The sequence below is a fragment of the Cricetulus griseus genome, chromosome 5 (assembly GCF_003668045.3).
Source record: "Cricetulus griseus strain 17A/GY chromosome 5, alternate assembly CriGri-PICRH-1.0, whole genome shotgun sequence".
NCBI classification, from domain to species: Eukaryota; Metazoa; Chordata; class Mammalia; order Rodentia; family Cricetidae; genus Cricetulus; species Cricetulus griseus.
This window is the reverse complement of record NC_048598.1, coordinates 151,879,873-151,906,800: the sequence shown is the minus strand read 5'-3', so window position 1 is coordinate 151,906,800 and position 26,928 is coordinate 151,879,873. Positions and strand designations below refer to the sequence as shown.

Genomic DNA, 26,928 nt, shown 5'->3' with positions numbered 1-26,928 from the left:
ATTCCCAACACCCCCAAGTGGCTCACAGCCACCTGTAACTGTTGTTCCAAGTACATGCTACCCTCTTCTGATATATCTGCAACAGGGACCAGGCACACATATGGAGAACAGACATACATGCAAGGCCAAAACATTCATACAATAAGAGTAAAAAATGACACAAAATGAAAAAAGAAATGTTTCTCTACACTTTGATGTGCACAGGCTAAAAGCCAGACATGACACATTATTTTTTTCCTGATATTTCAGCAGATACTTCTGTCCTTTAGTGTCCAGGAAACAAGATGTGGACTATAGGTAAAAATAATTTGATTGACACTGATTTTGAGAAGAATATTTATTTATTATTGAAAAAATACACAAAAGGCCAACGTTTGCTGAGTTGCTGGTTTTCTGTAACACAGTTGGTACTGTAGGAAAGGAAGAAATGCATCTGGTCTGTGTAGCAGTTTGCATTCTAAGGCAGTTAGGCTTGGAGGGGCACTTACGGGAGTTTAAATACACTGAGGCTCACCAAATGGCCAGAACATTTGAAACCATCCAGTAAAACTGTCTTCACGCAACTCAATCTTAGGACTTTATATGCCTTATAGCCATCTTTCAACCCCCCTCCCCCCATGCATTTTGAGTTGTTCACAGAACACCAGCAAGTTATCTACTCCTCAAGAGTTTGCTTATAACAACACTGCCATCGATGGGGGCACACCAAACACAATGATGTCATGGATAGGTGCTGCCTCTTACCAAAACGAGGCTCTGGTAGGAAAAACACTGATTTGCAAAGGCACAGTGGAGACAGGTTTAATGTATTAAATATAACATAAATCATCCACAATAACAAGTTTAGTGTTTCTGGGAACTTTTGTTAATACAACACAGTTGGTCACACAAAATACAAATGCTTCTGTTGATTTGTCTTGGCAACTCAGATACATCAACAGTGCTAACAGTTTAACAGCTTTGTTCTCATCTGACAGAAAATAATGGCAGTTCTGCAAGGCAAATGTTAAACCTGACCGTATGTATTTATTAATTCCACAGTGTTTTGACAGATTAGAGAGGATGGAGTCAGAGGATGCTGACACGCTCACTGAGGGCTTTCATCTCTCTCTCTTCAGCCTCAGGACTGTCGCTGTGGCTAGCGCTCAGGCTGATCAGGTGTGCGGGATACTGCAGCCCCTGGTCACCGGCATACTGTTCCCACCTCGAGTCATCACTTTCGTGGGTAATATAGCGTTCTCCAATCTTGCATTCCAGCTCTCGTAAATCTAACCAGGTCTGATAGTCCTGAAGAAGAAATTCCAAAATATCACTACAGAGATGATTGCAACTCCACATGCTTTCCCTATGATGTCAGTTCTTACAGTCTGTGAGGTGACCTTTCTTTTCTAACTGTGCTGCCCCATTCACTGTGCATTCTTAGGCAGCACCAGCGCCAAGGCCATCCTATTCGCTTAACCTTAGAGCATGTGTGCTGCTTGCAGGATGCCATGGCTCCAAGTGAGGATAATTAATGCTTGTAGTCAAGCAATTAGGAACGTTGACAATGTTTTTCAGTTTGATGGCTATAAGTAATCTTTTGGTATTCCAGAATATCATTTTGTAAATGTTAAAGCTCAATCTGGAAATAGCAAGTATGTAAGAGAGCACATAGAACACACAGCCATACACTTTGCATTTGCTGTGTATTTATATACATGTATAATATCCTGAGACTTGAAATATAGCTTCCAAGTGAGAAGAGGGCATGGGCAGATGGGCAACTATTGGAACAATTATCAGGATTAAGCATAGAGATACTTTCCAAATCTGGTCTTCCGAGTTCTACTATGACCTTGGTATTTTTATTAGCAGGGGTGTGGCAGCAGGGGAATGCTGTGCCTGTGTTGTGTACATGTTGTGTCTTCATCAAATTTTCCTGGTACACAGAGAGAGATTCAGAAACACTAAAATGTAATGAAATCCCAAGAAATCCCATGCATTTTGGGAAAAAAAATGTTAGGATAATTATGCCAGTACAAAGATGACAAAAGATTTCTACAGCTAATATCAAAATCTAATAAATAACTAGAAGCACATCCAAGTGAGACAATCAACTGATGACTTTTACCTGTAGCCACGGGTGACTCAAGGTTTTGTCCACACTGTAGCGCTTTCTCATTTTCACTTGCAGCAAGTTATTGATAAGATCAATGGCTGAAAATTAATCATTGTTAAAAATAGTTAACAATTATCAGATGAATATATAATTTGCTTAGAGTCTCTAGTACATCTGCTATTTTACAGATGAGGTACACTTGTCACATTTACACTGGTATAATGATAGTAAAACCTGAAACCAATTAGTTGAGAATTCTAAAGACAAGGTCTTCACTTTTACTTTTGGATAAAAAAAGAAATGAAGTTAGAAATAATGAGCAGAATATCCAAATCTCCTGTGCAATGTGAATTTTAATTTGTGTACTCTAATTTTTTTCAGTATAGGAATTTTAATATCTGTAATTTTAAATGTCTTAAACAAATATGATAAGACTAGCATTCAGAAGACAAAACTGTTCATTTTGTTACAAAATGCATTCAATATTTGACTACATATAAAGGGAGTTGCAGATTTCATTAGCTAGTTGTGGTATGTCAAGAGGCCGAGGTAGCAGGACTGGTAAAATTCAAGACTTGCCAGAGTTACAAACAAATACAAAATAAAATAAAAGAGAAGATACAAACAAATACAAAATAAAATAAAAGAGAAGATACAAACAAATACAACATAAAATAAAAGAAGAAATGAGATAGTTGGTTAACATCATAAATTCTGGAAAAAAAATTGAGCCTAACATGAATCACATTTCAGGATATGCCTATGACCTATAAACAAACAGTTCTTTAGGAAATGACTGTATCTTTAAAGCTTTTCCTTGGCTTTTTAAAATGACAATGAATTAATTTATATTAACAATCACTGATTCCCTAGCAGTAGACAAGTATTGCTCTGTGAGGAGTTAGGATCATTGTCCATTCAGGCTCCTCCTCTGCCTACTTGGTGCTCATGTACACAAAATTTAGGGAAAAAGGTACAAAGTGTCTAATGACGCTATGTGATAAAGTTCTTCACATTTAACTTTTGGGGAGGTGCACTTGCAGCTTACACACTACATTTTATTTTTAATAGAAACCATTTCTGACTCATGTTATAGCTTCTGTATTTTATTTTATTGCCCCTCCAAAGGAAAGTATACAAAGAATGTTAGTAAGCACCTGCACTGGAGAACGTTACTCCTCTTACCCCTTGCCTATCCTGTCTCACTTCTGACAGATGGGTTTTTCTGCTGAAAACCTTAATATTTCAAAAACTTAAGAGTAAACTTCTCAAGTTTGCCCAACCACCAACTTTTAATAGGGCAGTTCTGAAGAGTCCATTGACCAATCCTCATCAACATGTATGGTCTTGAAAATACAAACTGGCATAAGGGGCCATGGGCACAACATTCAGTCCAAATAGATTGAAATCCTCTCTGTTATTAAGGAAAGGAAGTTAGTTCCTACATTGTAGTTTTTCTTTGGGTCAAATACTTATAGTGTTTTCCTACACAGAAGGGCTCCACAATCAACACTAACTTTTTGATTAGGGAAATTAAATGCAACAGCACACATTTGAAGACCAAGAACCCTAAGAACTCTGCCTAAGAACCCTACTTTGCTTTAGGGTACCTGAGGAAGCAGGATACTTAGTACAGTTTCTGAGTCCAAGCATGTGTTTTCTGTGAGCCTTTAAAAGTATAGTTCTCTCATTGTAGAATGTGTTGGGCAGGAGCCTTAAAACATCCATTCATACGATTTACTCGCTGGTGAGTAAAGTGCACCTTCCATTCTGGCTGCTGTGAAATCACAGAGCAAAAATGGAGGACAAAGGGTGAAGGGAGAGCTTGTGAGCTACGGTAAGCATGCAGCAGCATTACACTTCTCCAAGCACTGCAGGGCATAAATACAAGTTATTAATTCACTCATTCTGCTTTGAATTCTATAATTAGTTAGGTGGGAGTACAGTAACTCAACAAAAGGTCTGGTTTGTGCCCAAATGGGCCCCAGCAGTGAACCAAGCTGCCTAATGGATAGGGGGTTCCTGGCAGAAGAGAAACTGGAGTGTCTACAGGGAAATGGAAAACGTAAAGATGGAAAAAGTGTTCTGAATGGAGCACATGATCCTAAGCCTGCCTGCCCCAGTCCCCTTGTGACCTGAATAAGCACAGCAAACCAATGAGATACTGTGAAGAGAAAGCACTTTAGGCTGCAAGGAGGAAAGTAGCAGGGTATGTGTGTGAACTGATGTATTTTTGTGGCTCTTAAGAAATAGGATGTAAAACAAAAACCTCCAAAATGTAAGACTCTCCAGTCAGCATTAATGCCTTTCTGATACTCAGAAAAATAAGTTCATTTCTGGTTTTGAGGGCATCACTTGTTTGTCACTGCCTTGGGGAATCTTGAAACAGTTTAATTAATCAAGTTCCATACAATACAGAATCAACTGCATATTGCAAAATGCATTAGTAAATCCATTGTGTGTGTGTGCACGTGTGTGCACGTGTGTGTGTGTGTGTGTGTGTGTGTGTGTGTGTGTGTGTGTGTGTGTGTGCATGTGTGTGTATTAAAAGCTAGCTTTTTAACATAGCTTCTGGGACTTGAACTCAGGTCCTCATGCTTGCAAAGCAAATCCATGTTTCAAACGAGATTCTAAAGTTCCCTCCCCCTCCATTCCCTGCCCCCATTTTTGCTTTACAGGCTATATCTAAGCTGAAACAATAACTGGGTAACAAGAGTTTATAACTTGGGGGACTGGAGGGATGGCTCACTTGTTAAGAGTACTTTCTATTTCTTTGGGAGACTAGAATTTTGATCCTAGCACCCAGTGGCTCATAACTGTCTGTAATTCTAATTCCAGGGAATCCTATGCCCTCTACTGGCCTTTGAGCACCTGTGTACAGACAGCATATAGTCAGGCACACACACACACACACACACACACACACACACACACACACACACACACACACACACAATAAAATTATCATATGTAGGTATCAATTGCTCATTCAGTAGTCTATTCACCAAATATTATCTAAGTAATTCCTGTTCAGAACTGCTTTGAGAAGCTGCCAATCCAGCTGCAGTGGCAAAAGGCATGGCTAATGTCCCTCCCTTCCTGAATAGACTGCAAACTGACAACTCTTAAAATTCTGTTCAAAGCAGAGAGTTTTTCTTCTCTAAGTTACCTAGACTGGTCTTATTTGTATCTTAGATGTTTCAGCTGGGGAACTGTACTGTTGGATGCAGCAACTTTTCAATCTCAGCCTCACATTTAACAGTGGCTCTAATAGTCTTTTAGATCTATCTTGCTACACAGCCTTCTGCTAACAGTCACTAGACTTTTCTAATGTCCTTGTTAAAATTCTGAGGAAACTTTTTCTTATTATTAATGGCCAGTTTTATTTACATACAGGTAGTCAATATATGACCTAAAAGACTATATTCACAAAAATGTTTCACCCACATCTTATTCAGTATAATCAGAGTCCTATGAAATGCAGCTATGGTCTCTAATTCTAATGGAAAAGAAAACACTGCACTTACCCAATACTTATAACCTGGTCAAAGTGAGGGTGTTTTGAGGCAATGGTTCTGAGGCTGTACCAGAGGACCTGGATGAAAGGCTCTGCTGTTATACAATATGGCAGACAGTAGCCATATTCTACTGTAAATGTGTTATTACTAACTGATAATGCCAGCATTTAACAAGTTTATGATTGTTTCCCAATCATGAACATTAAATTCTTTTCTATGTTTGCAGCACAATTTTGCACACTGAATTAGGGGCATCTTGTGTTTCTTTCTAACTGCAGTTCACTGTTCAGCCTTCAAAATACACTCTGAATGAGATAGGATTTTCTTTTGTCAGTTTTTTACCCTTCCACACTGAATAAGTCCATTTGCTATGTCTCAATTCCATTATCAGAACATTTTTTGGACAAAGCACACAACTTTAAACACAGAACTTTCTGGCCATATTCTACACCACACTTCCATGTATCTGGGCTATTCTATTCACTCTTTCTTGAGCACATTTTTCCTACTAGGATGTTCCCATCTAGTTCACACTTCATTATTCCCAACAGGCTATAATAGTGAACTGGCTGGTTTTGTGTGTCACCTTGACAAAGATAGAGTCATCAGAGGAAGGAGCCTCAGCTGTAAGGCATTTTCTCATTAGATATCAGTGGGGGAGGGCCCAGCCTATGGTGGGTTATGGCATCCCTGGGCTGCTGGTCCTTGGCTCTATAAGGTGGGCTGAGCAAGCCATGGGAAGCAAGCCAGTAAACAGCACCCCTCCATGGCCTCTGTATCAGCTCCTGCCTCTGGGATCCTGCCCTGCTTGAGTTCTTGCCTGGACTTCCTTCAGTGGTTAATAAGAACGCTGCAGTATAAGCCAAATAACCCCCCCTTTCCCCAACTAGCTTTTTGGTTATGGTGTTTTTTCAGAGCAATAGAAATCCTAACTAAGACAAGGAGGTTTTCCATCCCACAAAATACTGTGATGAAGCATCTTTGATGCTATTCTATCTATTAAGCTGGCAACCCTACTTAAAAAGAAAGTAGCTATTCTGGCACAAGGATTCCCGGTAAAAGGATCTGTCAAATACTGACTTTTTGTCACTTCCTGTAAGGACTAGTGATGGGGAATGTATGGTGTATGTTCATCTTATTGATTATTGAATAAAATACTGTTTGGCCAAAGAGACAGCAAGTTAGATAGGACTAGGAGTCAAAGAGGATTCTGGGAAATGTAGTAGAGAAGTGGTGATCCATGCAGGAAGTGACATAGCAAGGAGACTCATATTTAAAAAAGGAGAAACAGGACGTGTCCTTTTTTCCCCTCTGCTCCTCCTCCAGGAGCACAATGTGATCCTCCTCCGGAAAGGGAGGGTGCCAGCGGAAGGCATCCTCTATAAGATAAGTCTTATAAAATATATAGATTTATGATAATTGAGACTGAGCTAACAGATGAGAATCCTAGTCATTGGCCAAGCAGCATTTGAACCTAATACAAGTTACTGTGTATTCATTTGGGCCCTAAATCAGGATCGGCGGCTTTTGGCGGAAAGATTTATCGTAACAGACTAGGGTTATTTTTCTAAAAGACACCTGTTTAGTTCATTATGGGAATCTGTCAGAAATAAAGTCTAAGCTTCTTATAGGATGACTTCTGAGCTGACTCTCCATTGTGGATTTCAGGTGACTGTAGCCTATCTCACACACCTCAGTATTTCAACTACAGATCATCCAAATGGATACTAGCCACAGACCACACTGCTTAGCTTCTTAGAGGATTCACAATATCTATCTCTCAGCTGCTACTGAAAGCTCATAAGGCTACTTCCATGTCTTCTCAACTTCTAGTTCCTAGAAGGCATTGCTGTGGCTACTACACCCAAAGAAAAGGACCAAGAGTGGGAATGGGAATGGAAGAGATGAACCAGAAACTCTAATGAGAAAGATCCCTGGTTGGGGGTGGATTTAGTCTGACTCCCAGTTGTCAATCTGATACAAGATTCAGTGTGCTAACAGACACAAATGAAAGAAAACATTTGTCTTTTGGATGTGGATCACCTCACTCGGAATAATTGTTTCTGGCTCTATCCATTTACTTGTAAATTTCATTTTTCTTAAAAGCTGAATAATATTTCACTGTGTGAGTGTACTACATTTTCATTATCCAGTAGATATTGGGAAAGGGAAAATGCAATAAAAATATATCATATGAAAAAAATAAAGAAAAAAGGCAGAATGCTGACCTAGAAGGAACTGTGTAAGGCATGCCTTTGGAATGTGAGGGTGTGTGCAGAGAACATGGGAGAGATAGTTACAAAAGTAGGCCAGGTTGTAAATTCCTCTGGAAAGTAAAGTGCAGGAGAAAGAACATGTTCTGGAGGGGGGAAGAGTGGGATTTTGGATGGAAATGTGAAATGCAGGTGCCCAGGTAGAAAAAGAAAGGCCATGCAGAAACCACAGGACTCTTAGGGCTCTGGAATGCCAGTGTAAACTTGGAAATCTACAAAAAAAAAAAAAAAGAATATGTGACTCTCCTAACATTTGGCTTTTAATGCCCTTCCCTATAATGAGACTGATGACTGCCTTATATGCCATCCTAGAGCCCTCATCCAGTAGCTGATGGAAGCAGAGGCAGACACCCACAGATATACACTGAACTGAATTCTGGGACCCATTTGCAGAGAGGGAGGAGTGATGAGTTAAAAAGGATCTGGGCAAGGCTGGTGAATCCCACAGAAACAGCTGGCCTAAACAAGGGGGAGCACATGGACCCCAGACTGCTGTCTGGGAGGCCAGCACAGGACTGATCCAGACCCCTAAATGTGGATGTCAAGGAGGAGGCCTGGGCACTCTATGGTGCCCCTGGCAGTGGATCAGTATTTACCCCTGGCATAAGAAGGAACTTTGGGAGCCCATCCCACATGGAAGGATATTCTCTCAGCCTGGACACACGGTGGAGGGCCTAGGCCCTGCCCAGGATGATATGACTGACTTTGGGGAACCACCATGGAGTGCCTCACCCTCCCTGGGGAACACAGGGAGAAGGGATTGACATGTGAAGCAGTCTTGTTACATTATTTGAATTAATAAAAAATTCTCTTGGGGAAAAAAAAGAATTAACAGGTATGTATTAGGGGAACACTCACACAATGATGATAAATAACCACCAAGGTAAGTTATTCCTGCTCCTGGAGATGCAGTCTCTGTCCTTGGGTTGTGCTCCTAACACAACCCAAGAAAACTTGAGCCAGTCCCTCCTCTTCCTTATAAAGGTTCATGAAAGGGAAAGGGCAAGATCTTCTGAGCAAATTGGGAGCATAGGGGGTGGGGAGAGGGAGTTAGGAGAAAGAGAAGGAGAGAAGAGGAGGGGAGAGGAGGACCTGAGGAAGCAGGAAGACTGAGTCAGGGGAAGAACAGAAGAGAGCAAGAAAAGAGATACCATAATAGAGGGAGCCTTATAGGTTTAAAGAAAAATCTGGCACTCGGGAAATGTCCAGAGATCTACAAGGATGACCTCAACTAACAATCTAAGCAATAGTGGAGAGGCTACCTTAAATGCCCTTCTCCTGTAATGAGATTGATGACTACCTTAAATGCCATCCTAGAGCCTTCATCCATTAGCTGATAGAAGCAAAAGCAGATACCCACAGCTAAACAGTACTGGTTTTTAAGACAGAAGGGGTAATAAGCTAATACCATTTTGAATAGCTGGATTTCATCTAGGGCCAAAGCAATACATGTTCACACTCTCATACTCTTATTCCTTCTGCTCAGGAGACAATAGGAGAAAACTGGGCAGCACCTACTTTTATTTGCCGTAAATATGACAGTAACTTTTACATTGCCATGATTCCTTTCCATCCATCCTATCCTATTTATTCTTGTAGTCACTCCTGATACTATTCTGGCAATTTTGTTCTCTCCTTATCGATAGTTTAGTCCCATTAGGAGTCAAATATCACATAGTCTCTTAAGGAGCCACATATGAACAATGTGAGAAGTTTTTTTTTTTTCAGTTTCTTTTGTAATGGGAACTTTATCAACAATTGTAAGATACAAGTTCCAATTTTTACACTTTTCCTTCATGATCAAAGACTTTGGTTCTCATGAAAATGTCTACAGCCATACATTCATGCTTTCCTATAAACTGGAAAAAAAGGGTAATGTAGTTTTTAAATCTAATGTTTCTTTACCCTTTTGTTGTTATAATTTTTTTTGGTTGCAACTTTCTGCCTGGTAATTTTTCTCAGTATTCTATGACACGAGAGATTAAAGTATCAGTAACATTTTACCACTTACTCTTTGGTTAACAGAGTGGATCCTCTGAAGAGGGTTAGGACAACTAAAGCTCTGTAGAGATCATGGCTAGGTGCACAAGGATACCCATGAAAGATAAAATTGAAGGATATATGAAGATGTTGAGGGCTTTATACTGGATAGGCAAACAAGTGTTCCATGAAAAAGTGTGTTAAGATTCTATTTTCTTCTGGCATGGAAGCATTGAATTAACCTTGAAACTGTACAAACTACACTGCAGTCATTCTATATTTCAAAGCAAACATTAAATATGTAGATGATAACTCTTTCTGAGTGTGTACGAGATACTCCAGCCTTGCTGTGGAAAAACTGAAAGCATAGAAAGCTTGGAGAACATCCTGGAAAGAAATAGTTACTGACATTTTTGCATAGCTAGCATGTAAGGCCCTTAGTTCACATCTTCCTCCAAATCCCCTCTCCATTTTTATCATATCCATTTATTAGTTCAGTGTGTGATGGTCCTTCCCAGTCTCTCCATTAGATTTTAGCTCCTTTGAGGTCAGACATATGGGATATTCATTTTTTCACTAAACTACATGAGTCTCTAAAACAAAAGATGCATCTGACCTTTCGGGCATCAGAAAACTGCTAAAAAGCCATTTGGTAGCTTCCATACATTAACCAGAAATTTAAGTGAGTTTAATTATGATATTTCTGTATGATGGGCAACTATGGCTGGGTAGAATGTAATGGATCATGGGATTACCAGTGACTACTGTCAGAAAATCAGAACAATGCTATGGACATGTACAATAGAATATTTAATTTACAGCAGAGAAGAGACTTATGTCACCCCAGTGTTCATCTTTTTTTTTTTTTTTTTTTTGTCCAGACACAACACTTTTTATCTTTATGTTCACTATCCTCACATTTCTCTACACCCAAGCCATTCAGGTTGATGTTTTCAGATTAGAAAGCAGTTTAGAGATGGTTTTTTGATGGAGCCATCACCAGATACCCTCTGGCTCTTTTCTTTAAGGCAGTGGTACACCCCCAGCTCCTTTCAGTTCTACCTCTGACTGCTGAAGTGTAGTGCTTACTACTCCTCTCCCTCTGCTTGGCTTCACGCTGATGGGAACTTGTGTGTTTATTTTAAAAATCGTTTTGCAACCCTTCACATTCCAGCTCTCAACCCAGCATGCCGTTGCCCAGCAACACTAACTGGGACGCTCCTCTCAGGGGCTGCAACCAGAGGCTGCCAGCAGCTAACAAGGGCCACTGGAGATCATCATCTCACTCGTTCCTGAGTCAATTACCAGAATCCAATGAAGTGTAAGACCTTTAGAGACTCAAGTCGATGGCTTTCCTGCTCCCAGTTCTTTCCTCAGTAGAGAGCATTCTATCAGTGGTTACTCTTTGCTTCACATTCAATCATTTTTTTTTTTCTGAATATTGGCAACACAATCTTAGAAACCATGAATTGTTTCAACACAAGCACACAGAGGTTATCAGACGCATGCCTGACTGACTCAAAATTTAAGATAGCAACACAAATGTATTTCTGTCATATCTTGTTCTCTATTTCCACTGCACACTAAAATCCTTTAAGAGAGTTAAGTTTCTAAACATGAATACTCAAACCAGAGAAAGGTAAAACATCTTTAGGTAAGGAGCCTTCGGGTAGGTTCTGGAAGTTTGAGAAGTGCCTTGGGCATTTGTATTACCTCCAGGGCTTGTACTTGGCTGCTAAACTGCTTTTCAGACTTCCACAATCAGTTCAATAGAGGCTTGAGGATTTAAACAGAGGATTCTGGTTTTACAGGTTTAGGTGGAGGGTGCTGCTATGTATCTGTTCACGGATCCCTGCCAATGCTGGGTTGTTGGCTTTTAAAACAGATTTTGTGTTCTAACAGGTTGAAAGTACAAGAGCATGGAAAGTTGTTACTATGGTCCCATGGACCGCTGAATAGTCAGATATAAATATAAAGAGAAACATTAAGAAAAAAAAAACTATTCCAAAGCATTCCTTGTTCAGTATTTAGAATCAAGACTTAGGGGGCTTCCTGGTTCACTTCTGTGCAGAAAGTGCTGATAGTAATAGTAAACACATTGGATTACATAATGGCTACACTCTGAAGCAATGGGTGATCCTGGTAAGAAAACATTTCATAGGCATACGACACTAGGTTCTCTATTTAGATCCCTCCATCTTCTACGCCTAACTCCTAATTTCAGAATTGGGAAATATGGGTTATTAACAACATGTATAAGAATGAGTTAAAGCCTTAAAAATCCACATTAACTCATTATGATTCTGCTTTCTGTTCCCAAATCAAACGTCTTTAAAATCAAGGAGGTGCTGGCTTCACACTATCATCAAGCATCATCATCATCATCATCATCATCATCATCATCATCATCATCACTATTGCATACTTTTACTATGCAGCCCAGGTTGGCTTTCAGCATCTGGTCCTCTGGCTCCTAAGTGCTGAGACAGCAGGAATGTACTACTATCCTGGTAACTCATTCTGTGTAACCAGAGTCATTGAACCCAAAGTTAGATCTGTTCTAAGATTTTGTTTAAAAGCAACATAAACACAGAAGATTGTTCTGGGATCAGATTCACTGGGAGAGAGACTCGGGCAAACATGAGGGCTGATGAGCCTCCATTTGGAAGCAGTGACAATTAGAATCAACCTGCCAGTGTGCTGAAACAGAGGTGCTTCTGGTCATGGCATTGGTCTCGAAGAACTTGAGTCCTTCTAATCCTGCATATTTTCTATGACTGGAGGAAATTGAGAATATTCTGGATAATTGCTCAGTGGGTTGGCTTAATATGGGGTAATAAAATGCTACATAAAGATTTTTAAAAATTTTCTTAAATTACTTAATTTTTTATACCCTGTATTTTGTAGTATTCCCTCTTGTTTTTGTAGACAGAAGCAAACATCAACATTTATCCATCCTTGACCCTTACTTAGACATCTCCAATACACGTAGAAGCCCTATGTAAGGTCAACCCTGTTATAACTTCAGAAACAAAATATTCAATTTTAATTCAAGTATTATACAGATATTTTAATATTGGGGTACAAATAAACAGCTAACTTTGGAGATTTATAATATCAACTGTTTTGATAAAAATTTTGGCCATTTTCTCAAATTGCCATTTATCAGAGAGAGAGATTATACTAATCATATGAATTTGCCTTCCTGAGAAATGAATTATTTCATAGTGGGCAACTCTTTCCAATATTACCTCACTGGATAGGAAGTATTTATGTACATATAAAAATATAAAACTCACTCAACTGGTGGACATTTTTTTTTTCAAATCATCACATACCACAGGGTCACAATTGTCAAATCCCCTTTTTAATGAAAACAAAGAAAGCCTCTTCTAAAAATTAAACATAGTTCCAGAATTTTAAATTGAGATCATTGAAAATGTCAACCCTCCCCCATGGAGGCTCTGGCCCACATAATTCACTTCACTTTATCAATTGTGATTGCATTCCTGGCACCCAGTCAGCATTTTGAAGCAGTTCTCTGGCTAGTCCCAGCACCTCTCCTGCGTGCTGTTATGTCTGACAGTGGTGTTAATATGTTGACAAATCAATCTATTCATTAATATTCAGCAGGCTTGCTGGATCTGCAAGCCTCATAAACTGTTACAACACAGTTTAATTATTAAGATGACAATTGCCGTTCTTTTGTTTCTCAGACCATTGGGTTTCTGGGTCTTGTCTCACCAAAGCTTACATTCACTGAGCGTGCTTTTTTGTTTTGAACAATATGTTGTGAAGGGAGGACCTACAGCTGGTTCCGTTTCATGGCAAAGCACTGCTTCTAAAGTGCTTAGCATTCTGGAACACGGTTGGCTTTTGAAAACATACCATGTGGTGATGGTGCTCGGCTTTTATTTAGCTTTTCTTTGTATTGTATTCACTGCTGCATTTTCCAATTTCTGGGGAAAAACACACTTGTAGACAATTTTATTTGAACTTATCAAGCTGGAATGGCAAAAAATTACTTTAAAATAAAATGTGAATGCCTGGATACATTTACTGGTATTTTACAGCTACTGGATACTTGGAGATACCATGTAATCTATACTGTACAGCTGAGAATTGAACTCAACTCAGAGGAGAAATTAGAGCCATGCTTATCAGAGGAAAAAGGAGGCATAAATATTACTGTTGATACTGTTAGGGCTCGTGCGTGGAAGAAACCTGTTGTCACCAAATCATCACAATTTGGTAATTAATGTTGCACTAAAGACACGGTTTGAGATCAGTGTGGGGGTATTTACATTTTCCTTCTCATATTTATATATGTGGGATGTCAAGACTTCCTCTTTGATCAGAATTCTTGATAATACCGAGTCATGTGACTCCAGATCTGAGCAGCAATAACACTGCAGGTGGCCTGGGAATAGGTGCTCCTTCAGACTTCACCTGTGAACACAGAAAATGATCTTCTGTCTGCAGGGGTCAGAGGCTCCTTGTGAGACAATTTCCCAGGCTTCCTCTGTGTTGATTACTGCCTGCTCACCTCCTTAATGGTATATAAGGGAATATGAAAACTCAGAAGAAAAAAAAAGTAATTTCTTCACTGCCCATTACCAACCTTCCTCAAATTTAATGCATATCTCTAATTGAACACATCAATTTGATGATGGCAATGTACTGTTACTCTAACAAATGCTTTCAAATTCATCACTGCAGGGATGTCCTTATTCACTTAATGAGGCAACTTACACTGAAGCAAATTATGTCTCACTTCATCAGCCTTGCAAACCTCTGTGTTTGGTTAGCTGTATCACTTTTCTCCTTCTAAGAATAACTCTGGTGAAAGCAAAAGCTGTAAAATCAAGTCATACATGTAAAGGAACCACATAACCCATGCTATGATTCTGAGCAAATGAAGGGATATGGGAAAAGAGAATTCCAATGACATTCACACTTGGGAATTGTCCTTTGTGTGGGCATAGCACCACTTAGATTCATGGTGGCTCTGCCTCATCTGCCTGGTCGAATTGTCATGTTCGATGTTACAGAGAAGAAAATGGAACCCCACAGCTTAGTGGTGAATGATATTTGGATACAAATATTATATGTACTTTATTTAAAAATTTGGACAACTTTTAGACCATTTGTGGCAGAATTATATTTGTACCCCCAAAGTCCTCAATCTATTTCTCTATCCTTAGTTTTTGTTTTTATTTTAATATCTGATTTTTAGAGCAAGGTTTCTTTGTGTAGCCCTGGCTATCCTAGAACTAGCTCTGTAGACCAGGCTGGCCTTGAACTCATAGTGTCCTGCCTGCTTCTGCTTCCTGAGTGCTAGGATTAAAGGCATAGACCACTACTTTGCAGCTTTTCAACCCTTATTTCGATCCATAAAATTTTGTTTCCTTATTTCTTGCTTTGGTTCATTTTTAAATGTCATCATACATAACTAAGACAAAATTGGGGTCTGTAAGGAGAGTTAAAAATCAAAATAAAATTTCTTCTTCTCACTGCTTAGAAAACACCATTTCCCCCAATTTTCTGCTGATTTCCTATCAACTTCTAAATACCAGAAGCATTGCTACATATTTTAGTAGGTTTATCTATTTATTATTTGATGTGTATTAGTGTTTTACAGGCCTATATGTACAAGCATCATGTGCGTGCTTTGTGCCTAGATGCCAAAAGAGTACATCAGAATTGATGGAAGCTGAGATGCAGAACTTGGTGAGCTACTACATGAGTTTTAGGAACCAAACCTAGGCTCTTTGCAAGATCAGCCAGTGCTGGGCCATCTTCCCAGCCTCCCCCACCCCATGTTGATGGTATTAATGATTCTCTGACTCTAAGACAGTGCTGGTTAAACTCTGGTCCATGAGATAAGTTCAGAGGAGCAGATTAAGTGTTCAGAAACTGTTAGAGATATTTTATACTGTTGTGACTTTTTATTACGTTTTATAAAGTACTAGTCTGCATGCTTATAAATTCACGTGAACCCAATCCTCTACCATAGATATTTTGGGAACAACCCCATTTTAGACATGTAATCCCCTCCATTAAAGGTGATGAAACAGCTGTATCTGGTGGCAGGTGCCAATACTTCCAGAAGTCAGAAGGTCATGGCAGAAGGATTGCTGGGAGTTGGAGACAAGGACACACAGCAAGTTCTAAGCCACGAGGAACTACATAGCACAATCTTGTCTCAAAAAAAAAAAAAAAAAAAAGTCATACCATTTCAGCTTTCTGGACATTGTTGTTTTCCTCTCAATTAATTTACATGTTAAATTACTTGCACTGGCCAATTTTGTAATTTAGAACAAGCCTGTCACAAATTATGGGGCAGGCAAATACTACCATACACAGGTATATTAAGTATTGATGTTATATGAAACATTCTGAATTCTCTTTTTATTGTATTTATTTAGTGTGTGAATGTATGTAAGCACATGTGAGTGTATGATAGTGTGTGTGTGTGTGTGTGTGTGTGTGTGTGTGTGTGTGTGTGTGTGTGTGTACATGCATGTGTGTGGGCAGATACCACAGAGCATATGTGAAGGTCTGAAGTCAACTGGCAGGACACCTCTCTCTTTTCTATGTGGGTTCTGATGACTGAATTCTGTTTGTTTGGTTTGAAGGTAGGTGCCTTCATCTTAGAGCATTCTCACTGTCTGTATTCTTTACCTTTTATTAAACTGTATATTAAACTACACACCTGTGCACATCACTCCACAATGCTGAGGCAGTATAGTTGGGCCTCATGCACCTCTTGTCACCTATTCTCAGTGACACAGAAGTTACGTAATTCATATTCTTTTGCATGATAATAACTAAGGCATTCTTAGCTTGAAGGTTATCTACATTCACAGATGACTATCAATATGTGAATCATTTCTATATATTTCTTGATAGTTGATAAACTCTGGGTAATAGCCCATTGCCCAATTAGTCTGCTGCCCTCAACCCCAGCTCTGTATATTGGTACCCAGGCCAAGGATAACTTAAGCATTATGGTCATGGCAATTCCGTTCTCCACATTTCCTGAACTGCTTAAAATTATATCACAAGTGTGAGCTTCACTTCTCTGTACACCTTCTTGTGTTGCCCTAGATTTTATATGGTTTTTCTTTTGGAAAAAAAAAAAACACCCTACCCTGGTGCTTCCTTTTCTAGTCATAGTCTTTGCAAGTTAATATAGTTTAAAATACACATGATATTTTGAACATGGTAAATACATGACAGAAATTATGTGGCTCTGAAGAAATCCTAGGAACAACAGATGGATCCTGTAAGTTTTCTTCATTTGAACATCAGGAATTACATTCAGTATTTCAGAGGAACCCCAGCTGTCAGGTATTTCAGGGGATGCTAACTGTAGAGCAGCAGCTTCGTTCTTAAATGGAACCATGAAACATTTACTTGTTTCATTTTTATCTTGGAATTCTTTATCTGCTTATTACTAAGAAACAATTCCCTTGTGTTTTGGTTTTTCATAACACAAAGGGCTTTGTTTTGGCATCAGCATGTGTGTTGGTCGTGTACTTTGACCATAAAGAGCCCCTCATTCTTTTTTTTCTGTCCCCCTTGGTAGAGGTGATATTTTGAGAATTTGATTTATGAATTTCTTACATTCCAGGCAAAGGACAATGAACAGAGATGAAGAGGCTCACCCTCATTTTAATCTAGCTGCACTCACTGTTCCCAAAGTTGAAATTCTACAGCCTATCTAGAGCTAGACCATGAAAGGCTTACAAATGATCAACTATCAGAGATATTCATTGGCAAAACTGTTACTCTCCTGTCTTAAAAATATTCCTGTTTTGATTATTTGCCAGTTTTCCTATTTCTCATTTTTTTTCAAATTTAAACAACCACAGCACTATCTCATGAGTTATGGACTGAGTCTTGCAGTTTTCTGACAGTCTTAGTAGTATCAGGGATCTTCCTGATGATGTACCAGATGTGACAAGCACAGAGAAGTCTGTGAAATTTTAAGAATACAATGGAAGGACACACACACACACACACACACACACACACACACACACACACACACACACACACACATACACACTTGCCTGTAGCTTCATCTGGACATCTAAAAGTTATTTAGGTAACAGTGAACTTCCCCTTCCATACCATGAAGTCAACTTATCAAAATGAGTGATCATTGAAAGACAGTTTATGAGTACTGGTACTTCCAAGATAAGACTTAAAGTATAACAGGGTGGATATGCCTAGCCAGCACCATAAGCTGAACTGAGCTAAAGCTGGAGGTGATGATGAGACTATGTCTAATTGCAGTCAGTAGTGATGGATACATTGGTTAATGATAACGACAATCAAGCTAGGAAAAGTGATGAAATGAAACACACATAGCATGCTTTAGAATGAGCTAACATGGTGAACACTCTTCCTGTTGGGAGACATTTCACCTGTATAGTTGTTAATCACCATGATTCATTCTGGGCAGCCTCCTTTGTACACATGTAGTGTTGTGCATACATTGATATACATTTTGCCTTATTCATGGACTCAGGGTCCCTCAACTGGGCAAGAACTCAATAATATGGCTAGTCTAGTTGGCTAGATTATTTGGGACTGCTTATTTCTTCCTCCAGAGTTCTGGAATTACTGATGGGACATCAAGCAGAACTCCAGTTCTCACACTTGCATGTCAACGGCTTTATCCACTGAGACATCTCCCCAGCCTCAGATATACTTAATTTCATGTTGTTATTTCACTTCAGCTATGGCCTAATGAGTATATTTAATGGTGCTGTTACAGATAACTACAGATAAATGTATTTAGAAAACTCAAATATGCATATGTTTTAGATGGATACATGAATTGGTGATACACAGGTGGATAGACAGACAGAGGATAAAGAAGAGTCTGAAAAGAGGATTGAAAACAACAATATGATAAAAGTATTTAAACCAATACTGTCAATCATTGCATTTTTAGTGCAATCTCATCTAATACAATAACCCAAGCAGCAATTTATGTCAGCATATTCTAGGTAGAAAACAAAGATCTAAGGGAATAAGTAACTCGACTGAAGTTGTGATTTAAGAAAAGTGGTGCTCAAGAGATAGATGCCATATGACAGGGTTCAAGAAGGGGGTTTTTGTGGGGGGGGTAAAGGGATAATAAAAAGGGGAAAGGGAAGGCAGGAGATTGGCAGGAGAGAGGAGAAAGGAAAGAGGGGGTAGAGAGGGGAGAGAGAGAGGGAGAGAGAGAGGAGAGAGAGAGAGAGAGAGAGAGAGAGAGGAGAGAGAGAGAGAGAGAGAGAGATAGAAGGTGTTCCCTTTTAAAAGGGAACATAGTGAATATGCACAGGTGGTGCTCTTAGTGGCTGCAGCTGAGGGTGTATCCTGTCAGGACCCCAACACAGGCTAGTACAGATGCCTGAAAACTAACAGAAGTTACTATGATTGTGCTCGTAGCACTGTCAAGTCAGTTCTTCATTGTACTATGATGCTATTTCTCAGTACCTTTAGAGATTATTAAATATTGTTTTGCTTTTCTGGTAAAACCTACTTTATATTTTTTTTTTTAGAATTTAATGAACTCCCAATTATATTCACCAAAGAACTACTTTTAAAAGCTTGAACTAACCATTTTCTATGGCCCACCAGCTCCTGACATTTAAACTGTGTCTATTCCCTTAAGAGGAGAGAAGTATTGATAAACATAAACAAGAAGATAACTTTAAAGAATGCAAGACTGCCATGGTATCCTATCCTAAAGGAGTCACCGCATACAAGTATGTTCTCACACTGAGCAAAAGCAAAAACTCTACATTCTCCACTGTCACACAAAGGAAAAAAGGACAGAAAGTACTTGCAATATTGATGGAGATAGTGTGACAATGAAAAAGTCAATGTTATAAAGCTGTGCTGGTGAGACTTCAAAAGAGCATGACTGAACACCCCAGTAAAGGCTCCCTGCCCTCACATCAATGCGAATATATCCAGTGTGAACAATGCTCCCTGGCTGTGTCACTTACCTCTTAGTATAAACGTCCCAACTTCTTTATTAGGAAACACACATTTTATCAAATGACATTTTGGATTTGGAATTTTGTTACTTCTCCATCCACATTAAACAAGTTTTGCTTCTACTCCAGTGAATACAATGAACATTTTCCATACTTAAATAATTAAAATTCAATTAAAAGCATAGCACCGAAGATGGATGCCAATGCCACTTTTGAAGGGAAGGAATTACCTTCATGAGAAATCTCCTTCCACGGATTGGGCGGATACATGAAGGCTGCATTCTGGATCTGATCATGGATGTCTTCATCTTCATTAAAAGGGAAGGTGCCACTGAGGCTCACATAGATGATGACCCCAACAGACCACATGTCTAGAGAGCGATTATAGCCCTTGTTCCTCAGAACCTCAGGTGCCAGGTAGGCTGGGGTACCCACCACTGACCTCCGGAAAGACTTCTCTCCAATGATCCGGGCAAAACCAAAATCACAAAGTTTCACCTGTTGACAGTAAGAATTTGCTGAAACAGTGAGTTTGGATTTTCATTAGCTCCACTCTGCCAGAGGTATTCAGAAATACTATATACAGACAATAACAATTGCCCCTGGTAGAAGAAATTCTACTTTCTACCTTCTAATTGTGAAGACAGTAGTTTATGTTGCAAAAAAAAACCCTAGTTTTTCATTCATGAAAGTATCTGATAAACTTTTTTCTTCCTACTCCAAATATCAAAACACAAATATGAAAATAAGTTTGGAGTATCAAGTAGGAGAACATGCAAATTGATAATGATCACCTTGTCTGAGGTAGGTAAGAGGTAAGTAGAAAGATGACAGGATCTACAATAACTATCAAAATTAGCTCTGTATGGACCAGCAGGTGGGACATGAAGGTGTCAACACAGCAAGGCCAGACACACACCCTGGTCACAGACTGTAGAGCTGGGGTCCCTAGAAAGAGGACCAGGTTTTTCCTATCCCTATGTGTATGTAGGAAAGGGAAGTTTGTCCTTGTTTCCAACCTCAGAGAACAGACAGCATCCCTGGGATCTTAAGGTATACTCCCGTATCATGGTTATGCTTTGACACAGGGCTGGGACCACCTGCTCTGAAGAAGCCCACCAACAGATTGAGAAAGCACAGGTAACACAAAAGCAGCTTCCTGAGAAGTGAGTGACACAGAGCTATTCAGAAACACAAAGCAACAAGGGAATGACAATGCTCAGGGAAGACTTCAAACAAATTCAGGGCTTAAAGAGAAAAAAAAAAAAAAAAAAAAAGTAGGTGGGAGGAGGCTGCATGGAGCCAGCAAGGCTGTCAAGTTGGCTCTCTGCTGAGAGTGGCTTTTGTACTTGCCTGAGGGAAAGGATCGGCAGATGCCAGCAACACATTTTCTGGCTTGAGGTCACAGTGAACGATGTTTTTGAAATGAAGATGCCGCAAAGCCACTAGTATCTATAAAGAAGAAAATCATCAAAATAACTTCATTTAAAGATGTATCACTAATTCATTTCAAGATATATAATCAATTTCAGGAGTCAACTGAAATGAACTGCAACATGAATTTGAAAGGCCCAAGAGGAACACCACAATGACCAGTCAAGGTTCTTTTTTTTTTTTTTTTAACTTTTTTATTTGAATTAGAAACATGATTGTTTTACATGACAATCCCAGTTTCCCTTCTCCCACCTGTCCTCTCTTACCCGATCCCCCCAACTAAAACCTTATCTGTCACATATCTTTTCTGCTCCCCCTGGATGGTGAGGCCTTCCATAGGGTGTCATTAAAGTCTTTCATTTCCTTTGGGGTAGGGCCTAAGCCCACCCCCATGTGTCTTGGCTCAGGGAGTATTCCTCTATATGGACTGGGCTCCCAAAGTCCACACCTATGCTAGGGATAAATACTGGGCTTCTACATTTAAGACACTCAAATAGTCAACAGTTAACATAGTCAGTTGCTAAAGAAAATACCATGGAAAAAGTAGCATATTCCTAAATGCTATTTATTATATAGCAACAAACATAGGCAAACCAGAATTAAGCTATTAAAATTTCAAGAATGGCTTTAATGTATGGGTCAGCTTATGAGCTACTAATTTTGTATGCTGGTCTCTGAATTACATAAATATAAGTTAGAAGATATACACCACCCTTGCAATCCTTTCTAGTGGTAGTTTATATTGGAAGCAGGGATCAAACAACAAGGCTAGAGAGCTGTAGTTAAACAGTGATAACATCTGATATTGAATACTATTTTTTTCTGCCTCTAATTGATTTCTTACCTGAGTAATTAAAAACTTCGTTATGTGTTCTGGCAACCTGCCCTTTTCACTTGACAAGATCATCTCCAGCATGTCTCCATGGAGTTTTTCCATAACAACAAACACTCTTTCAGGCGTCTCAAACATACACTCCAAATTTACAACACCAGGGTGATGAAGGTTCTATTAAAGATAAATAAAGCACTTGAAGAAAATGAGTTTTTTGATACTGTTTGGCAAGCTCGCTGATTACATGAAACTGTTGAAGCCTAAAGCTTGGAGAAACCCACACTTAAGATTCTCAACACCTCCCAATTCCACATGTGCAGCCTTATATCTTTGAAATTCTAATGTTTCCAAAAACTATATCTTTATTTTCTATGCATAGTGAAGTTATTTCTATACTAAAAACCTAAGTTCTAGCACAGCGAATTGCTAATTAGGTTTTAATTAGAATACCATATTGAGATATGTATAATTTCTTAGGATCATCTCCAATATTAAGCATATTGTCTTAAAAAAAGCACATGAGGGCATCTCTCCGCAGCTTATATTTAATGCAGAAGAGATGAAATTCATATATGGAGTACACACGATGGAATGATGCAGCTTTATAGCCAGAATCTGCCAGCATTGCTCTGCTTCACAGGCTGGTGGAGGAGGCAGAAGCCACTACCCAGAGTGAAGAGCACTGTGGACAAGGTGAAGTAGCACCTAACCAAGTACTACCTATCCCCTGGTTGGTGAGGACACTGTGCAGGATTCCCTCACAGTTCTTAAACATTCAACAAATATTTACACAATGGAGTAATGGCTAGCCATGGAAGGCTACATGTGCCTCATTTGTTAGTTGTCACCCATAATTTCTTTGAGCATTATTTTATTCCCTTCTTTGATGCTTAAATTTCAGTGCTATTCTGGGTCACCAAAAGCCTTTAGTTGTTTCACCTTTATTATTTATTTTCAAAGCAACAAAATTCTAATAGCACAAAACAATGACATATTTTACCTGTATTTCAGTGAGAAACAATGACAGCATCAACATACAACATCATGAACAAAAATTAATAACTTCCACCTCCTGAAAAAATGAAAACAACCAACCAACCAACCAACCAAACAAACAACCAAACAACAATGACGATGACAACAACAAAGTGGTCACAGCAGAAGCAAGGATCTCAGGAGAGTTCTGCTGAGTTTCTGATTCTCCTGAGCCAGTTCCGTGAGGAAAGTGCATCGTCGTATTTGAGGATATGAGACCTGGGTTCCTTAAATATCACCTTCTGTCCCAGTGAGGAACAGGTACAAAGAATAAGAAAGGAAAGACCAACAGAAACACACTATGCTACCTAAGTGATCTGAATATATGTGTCAATCCTCAAACATCTCTACTTATGTTTCTTTAAGTACATGAGTTGTTAGTAGTTTAAGAGACCATTCATTAATAGATTCTTTTTCTCCTTTTCCCTACTCCAAACCAAGGCTTTAAGAGACTCATACATGGGGCAGGGCTTAGTATATGTTGTATAAATGGGAGACCTTCCCAAAATGTCTTAGGCCAGAAGTATGGAACAGACTACTAGAGTTTTTCTGTCTTCTATTATGTGGCATGTTCATTGCAACTCAGGAATCTAGAAATGTCCACTCTTAAGTCTCTTTACAAAAGGACTAGGTAGGATTTTTCTATTTCTCCACACAGAATATTTTGCATAGTTAAATAAAGACATTTACAAAGAAGCAGCATAGTCCAGACTGTATCCAAGTAAAGGCTATACATATCCAACTGGAAAAGACATTTTAGAAATGGAAACTCGTATTTTCAGTGCCCTTAGCTTTTCTTTTACAACAGCCTACTGCTTCCTATGTTTCCTAAAGAATACATTGAGTGACAGATGAAAAATTATCTTCCCCAAAATAAAGACTTTCTTCTGAACTATTGATAATAATTTTGTTTGGGGACAGGTTCATATTCTATGGCCTACAACTGACTATCCTCTTGCCTTAATCTCCTCAGTGCTAGGATTATAGGATTATAGGTGTGAGCTGCCATTTAATTTTTTTTATAAATAAGTTTATAATGTATTGTTGAGAAAAGTCATACTTCCTCATGGATTGGTTTTATTCTTGTCTCACTGAGTCAAATGATCAAAACTTTCATACCGAAGGAAAAAAAAAAACTATATATAAAGAAGTGGGATTATCTTATTTACGCAAACTCCCACATTATACTCTGAAATATTTCCTTACACTGGAGAATATGATATTTAAAAACTATAAATAGGGAAGATCAATCTTTTATCCATCTCCATGTGTAATCAATGGCACACATGTAATTTTTAATCCTATAGCACATGAAAATTAATTAATACCTAGATACATTACACACACACACACACACACACACACACACACCATCTTCTTCTTCTTCCTGCTATCCCAGGTAATTGACTTTGAAAAATGACTGAACATTGCAAAGTTGCAAAGATAACCATAGGGCAGTAGCCTACAAGGAGAATTCTTGTTAATTTCTAAAGCTTACAGCAGGAACTCAGATCATACATTTCATAGCAGAGCAAGATTCTGCAGGATTCTGATCATCTGTTTTCTGGATTTCAGTAACTTAATTTTCAGGAAATGAAACATTTGGTCAAACACAGGAAAAGTGGTGCACTTTCACACACTGCAGCCTGATGGCATCTATGGAGTAAACGCAAGGCTTTACAAAAATGAGAGGAAGTACCATTCAGAGATCAAGACAAAGTCTTCTTGACATCAAGACTTTGATGTGAGAGTATCTGACTACTGTTTCATCAGAAGACTGTGATTCAGCTCCTACGTAATAGGAAAAACTAAACAAGAAGTTCAGAATCAGAATTCAAAACAGCTGGAAGAACTGAAGGAGGGCCATCCCACCTCACAGACATGTACAGGATGATGAGGTGTCATTGTCAAAGGCACAAGAGGGATTGCATTCCCTCCTTATTCTGAATATTGAGAAAAGCACAGCATTCTTCCATTTTCTAATTATGGTCTTTTACAATTTCTGCTGTATTTAGTGGTCCTAGAAGTCATTATCACCTAATGCTTTATGAAAGGGAAATTTCTTATAATGTCTTGATAGATATGGAAAAGTCATCTTGTGGGGAAAACAGGAAAAAGCTTGTTAAAATGATATCCCCATTGATTGGAAGCTCTCTTGATTTCCAGTCTTACACCCATCTGCTTTTTGTACACATATTTAATGAAAACTGTCCAGAAATGAACCAGTATCATTTTATACAAATTTGTTTTATTTTGCTTCTTTTATTCCTGAGACCAGAGAGGTGAGGGTCATTCTAAAAATGGACTTGTTCCCTCTCTCTGAACAGCATACTGTACTTTAAAACTGAAGAGCCTACTCCCTCTTCTCTCAAGTCTGTGGCTCCACAGCTCATCATCATGCCCGCGTTTGGATTCCCATTTTTCCTTAATCAACTGCTGCAGTCTCCCAACTAATTTTGTCTAGGGATTGTTTTCCTTCAAGGTAATCATTAAAAGAATGCTACTATAATCTTCCCAAGGTGACACTAGCTTCAGGAAAAGGTACTTCCTGTCATCAAGGCAGAGGAAACCCATCAAACTGTCTGTTTTCATCTTCCTGCTCACCATTCTCTCCTTTCTGTTCTACACAGCTATTGTCTCTGTTTATACACTGAAAACCATTTTCTTATCCAGCCATACATCCATTTCCCCCTGCTTACAAAGCTATTGTTCCCTTAGCCTGAATGAGACAATTGTCTTGGTACAAACTCAGTTATTGGAAAGATGTCAATGACCCTTGGTCTAAGTTGGATTCCTCTCCAGAATCTTTGGTACAATGTTCTTTCATAACACTTACATTACACTGTTATTGACTTTATTTATCTACCAATAAGACAGCAATCTCCTTAGTGTCCATATTTAATCAACTGAATTCTCTCTCTGGTGTCTGGGACACTTTAGATGCTCAGCATCAATTCCTTAAATGTTACTGAAATATGAACTTCTGCATCGTTTGATTTTTATTAAATGAATAATACTCCCAAATGTTTATGAAATTGAGTAATTCTTTTATGAAACTGAATATATTTTTTGAAATTGAATATTAGATTTTTTAGATATGATATATATCTTTAATATTTAGTGATGACACATTTGCATCAAATGACATACAATTATATTTCTACAGGGATTATATCCCTGTAGAAAACATACAATGTATGAATTTTTATTTTAAGTTCATGGAATTGTTGGTAAGCAATCTCAGGATTCACATGATGAAATCCTATGATCTTAACTAATGTCTTTTCAAATAACAAATGCAATTATATGTAGTCAAATATCAGAAATGCTGCTGCCAATATGAGTTCCAACATGATTTTCCTAATAACAAGGATATGAAAAAGACAATATCATTCACTTTCTAGGGACCAGCCCTCAAAATATGTCAGCTTTAATACCTATTTGAGCAACTTCACCATATTTCTTAGGAACAAACATATGGGTTTCCTCCCATCTACATGATTTGCACTCCTTCCATGTCTTTGCCTCATAAGTAGTTGTCAGTTCACATAATTTTTAAAAGCACTAGACAGTGATCAGAAAGAGACCAGCTAGGCAACAGCTGAAGGGCAGGAACCATCTTCTAAGAGAGCCTCTCCCTTCATGGCCATTTTGACTACATGATTCATAATTTCATTATTTCCGGAAGATGAAGGATTAAAAACTCAAAACAGGCTATTTGGACAATAACGATGGTGGTACTTGCTCCCCTTAG

The 26,928-nt window shown here is 38.7% G+C and overlaps 1 protein-coding gene across 4 annotated transcripts in view; it reads right to left on the bottom strand.

The window, feature by feature from the left end:
* Window positions 1–322: 322 nt before the first annotated feature.
* The window catches only part of Prkd1 (protein kinase D1), a 311,814-nt gene continuing 285,208 nt past the window's right edge, over window positions 323–26,928 (bottom strand). For 3 of the 4 annotated variants that reach the window (XM_027416292.2, XM_027416290.2, XM_035444919.1), the window contains 5 exons: window positions 22,152–22,313; window positions 21,227–21,325; window positions 20,104–20,371; window positions 2,111–2,196; window positions 323–1,287 (listed from right to left, as the gene is read on the bottom strand). In XM_027416292.2, the coding sequence (XP_027272093.2) occupies window positions 1,069–1,287; window positions 2,111–2,196; window positions 20,104–20,371; window positions 21,227–21,325; window positions 22,152–22,313 (834 nt within the window). In that variant the 3' untranslated portion in view covers window positions 323–1,068. The remainder of the gene's footprint in view (window positions 1,288–2,110; window positions 2,197–20,103; window positions 20,372–21,226; window positions 21,326–22,151; window positions 22,314–26,928) is intronic. The other variant, XM_027416291.2, reaches the window with a different exon arrangement.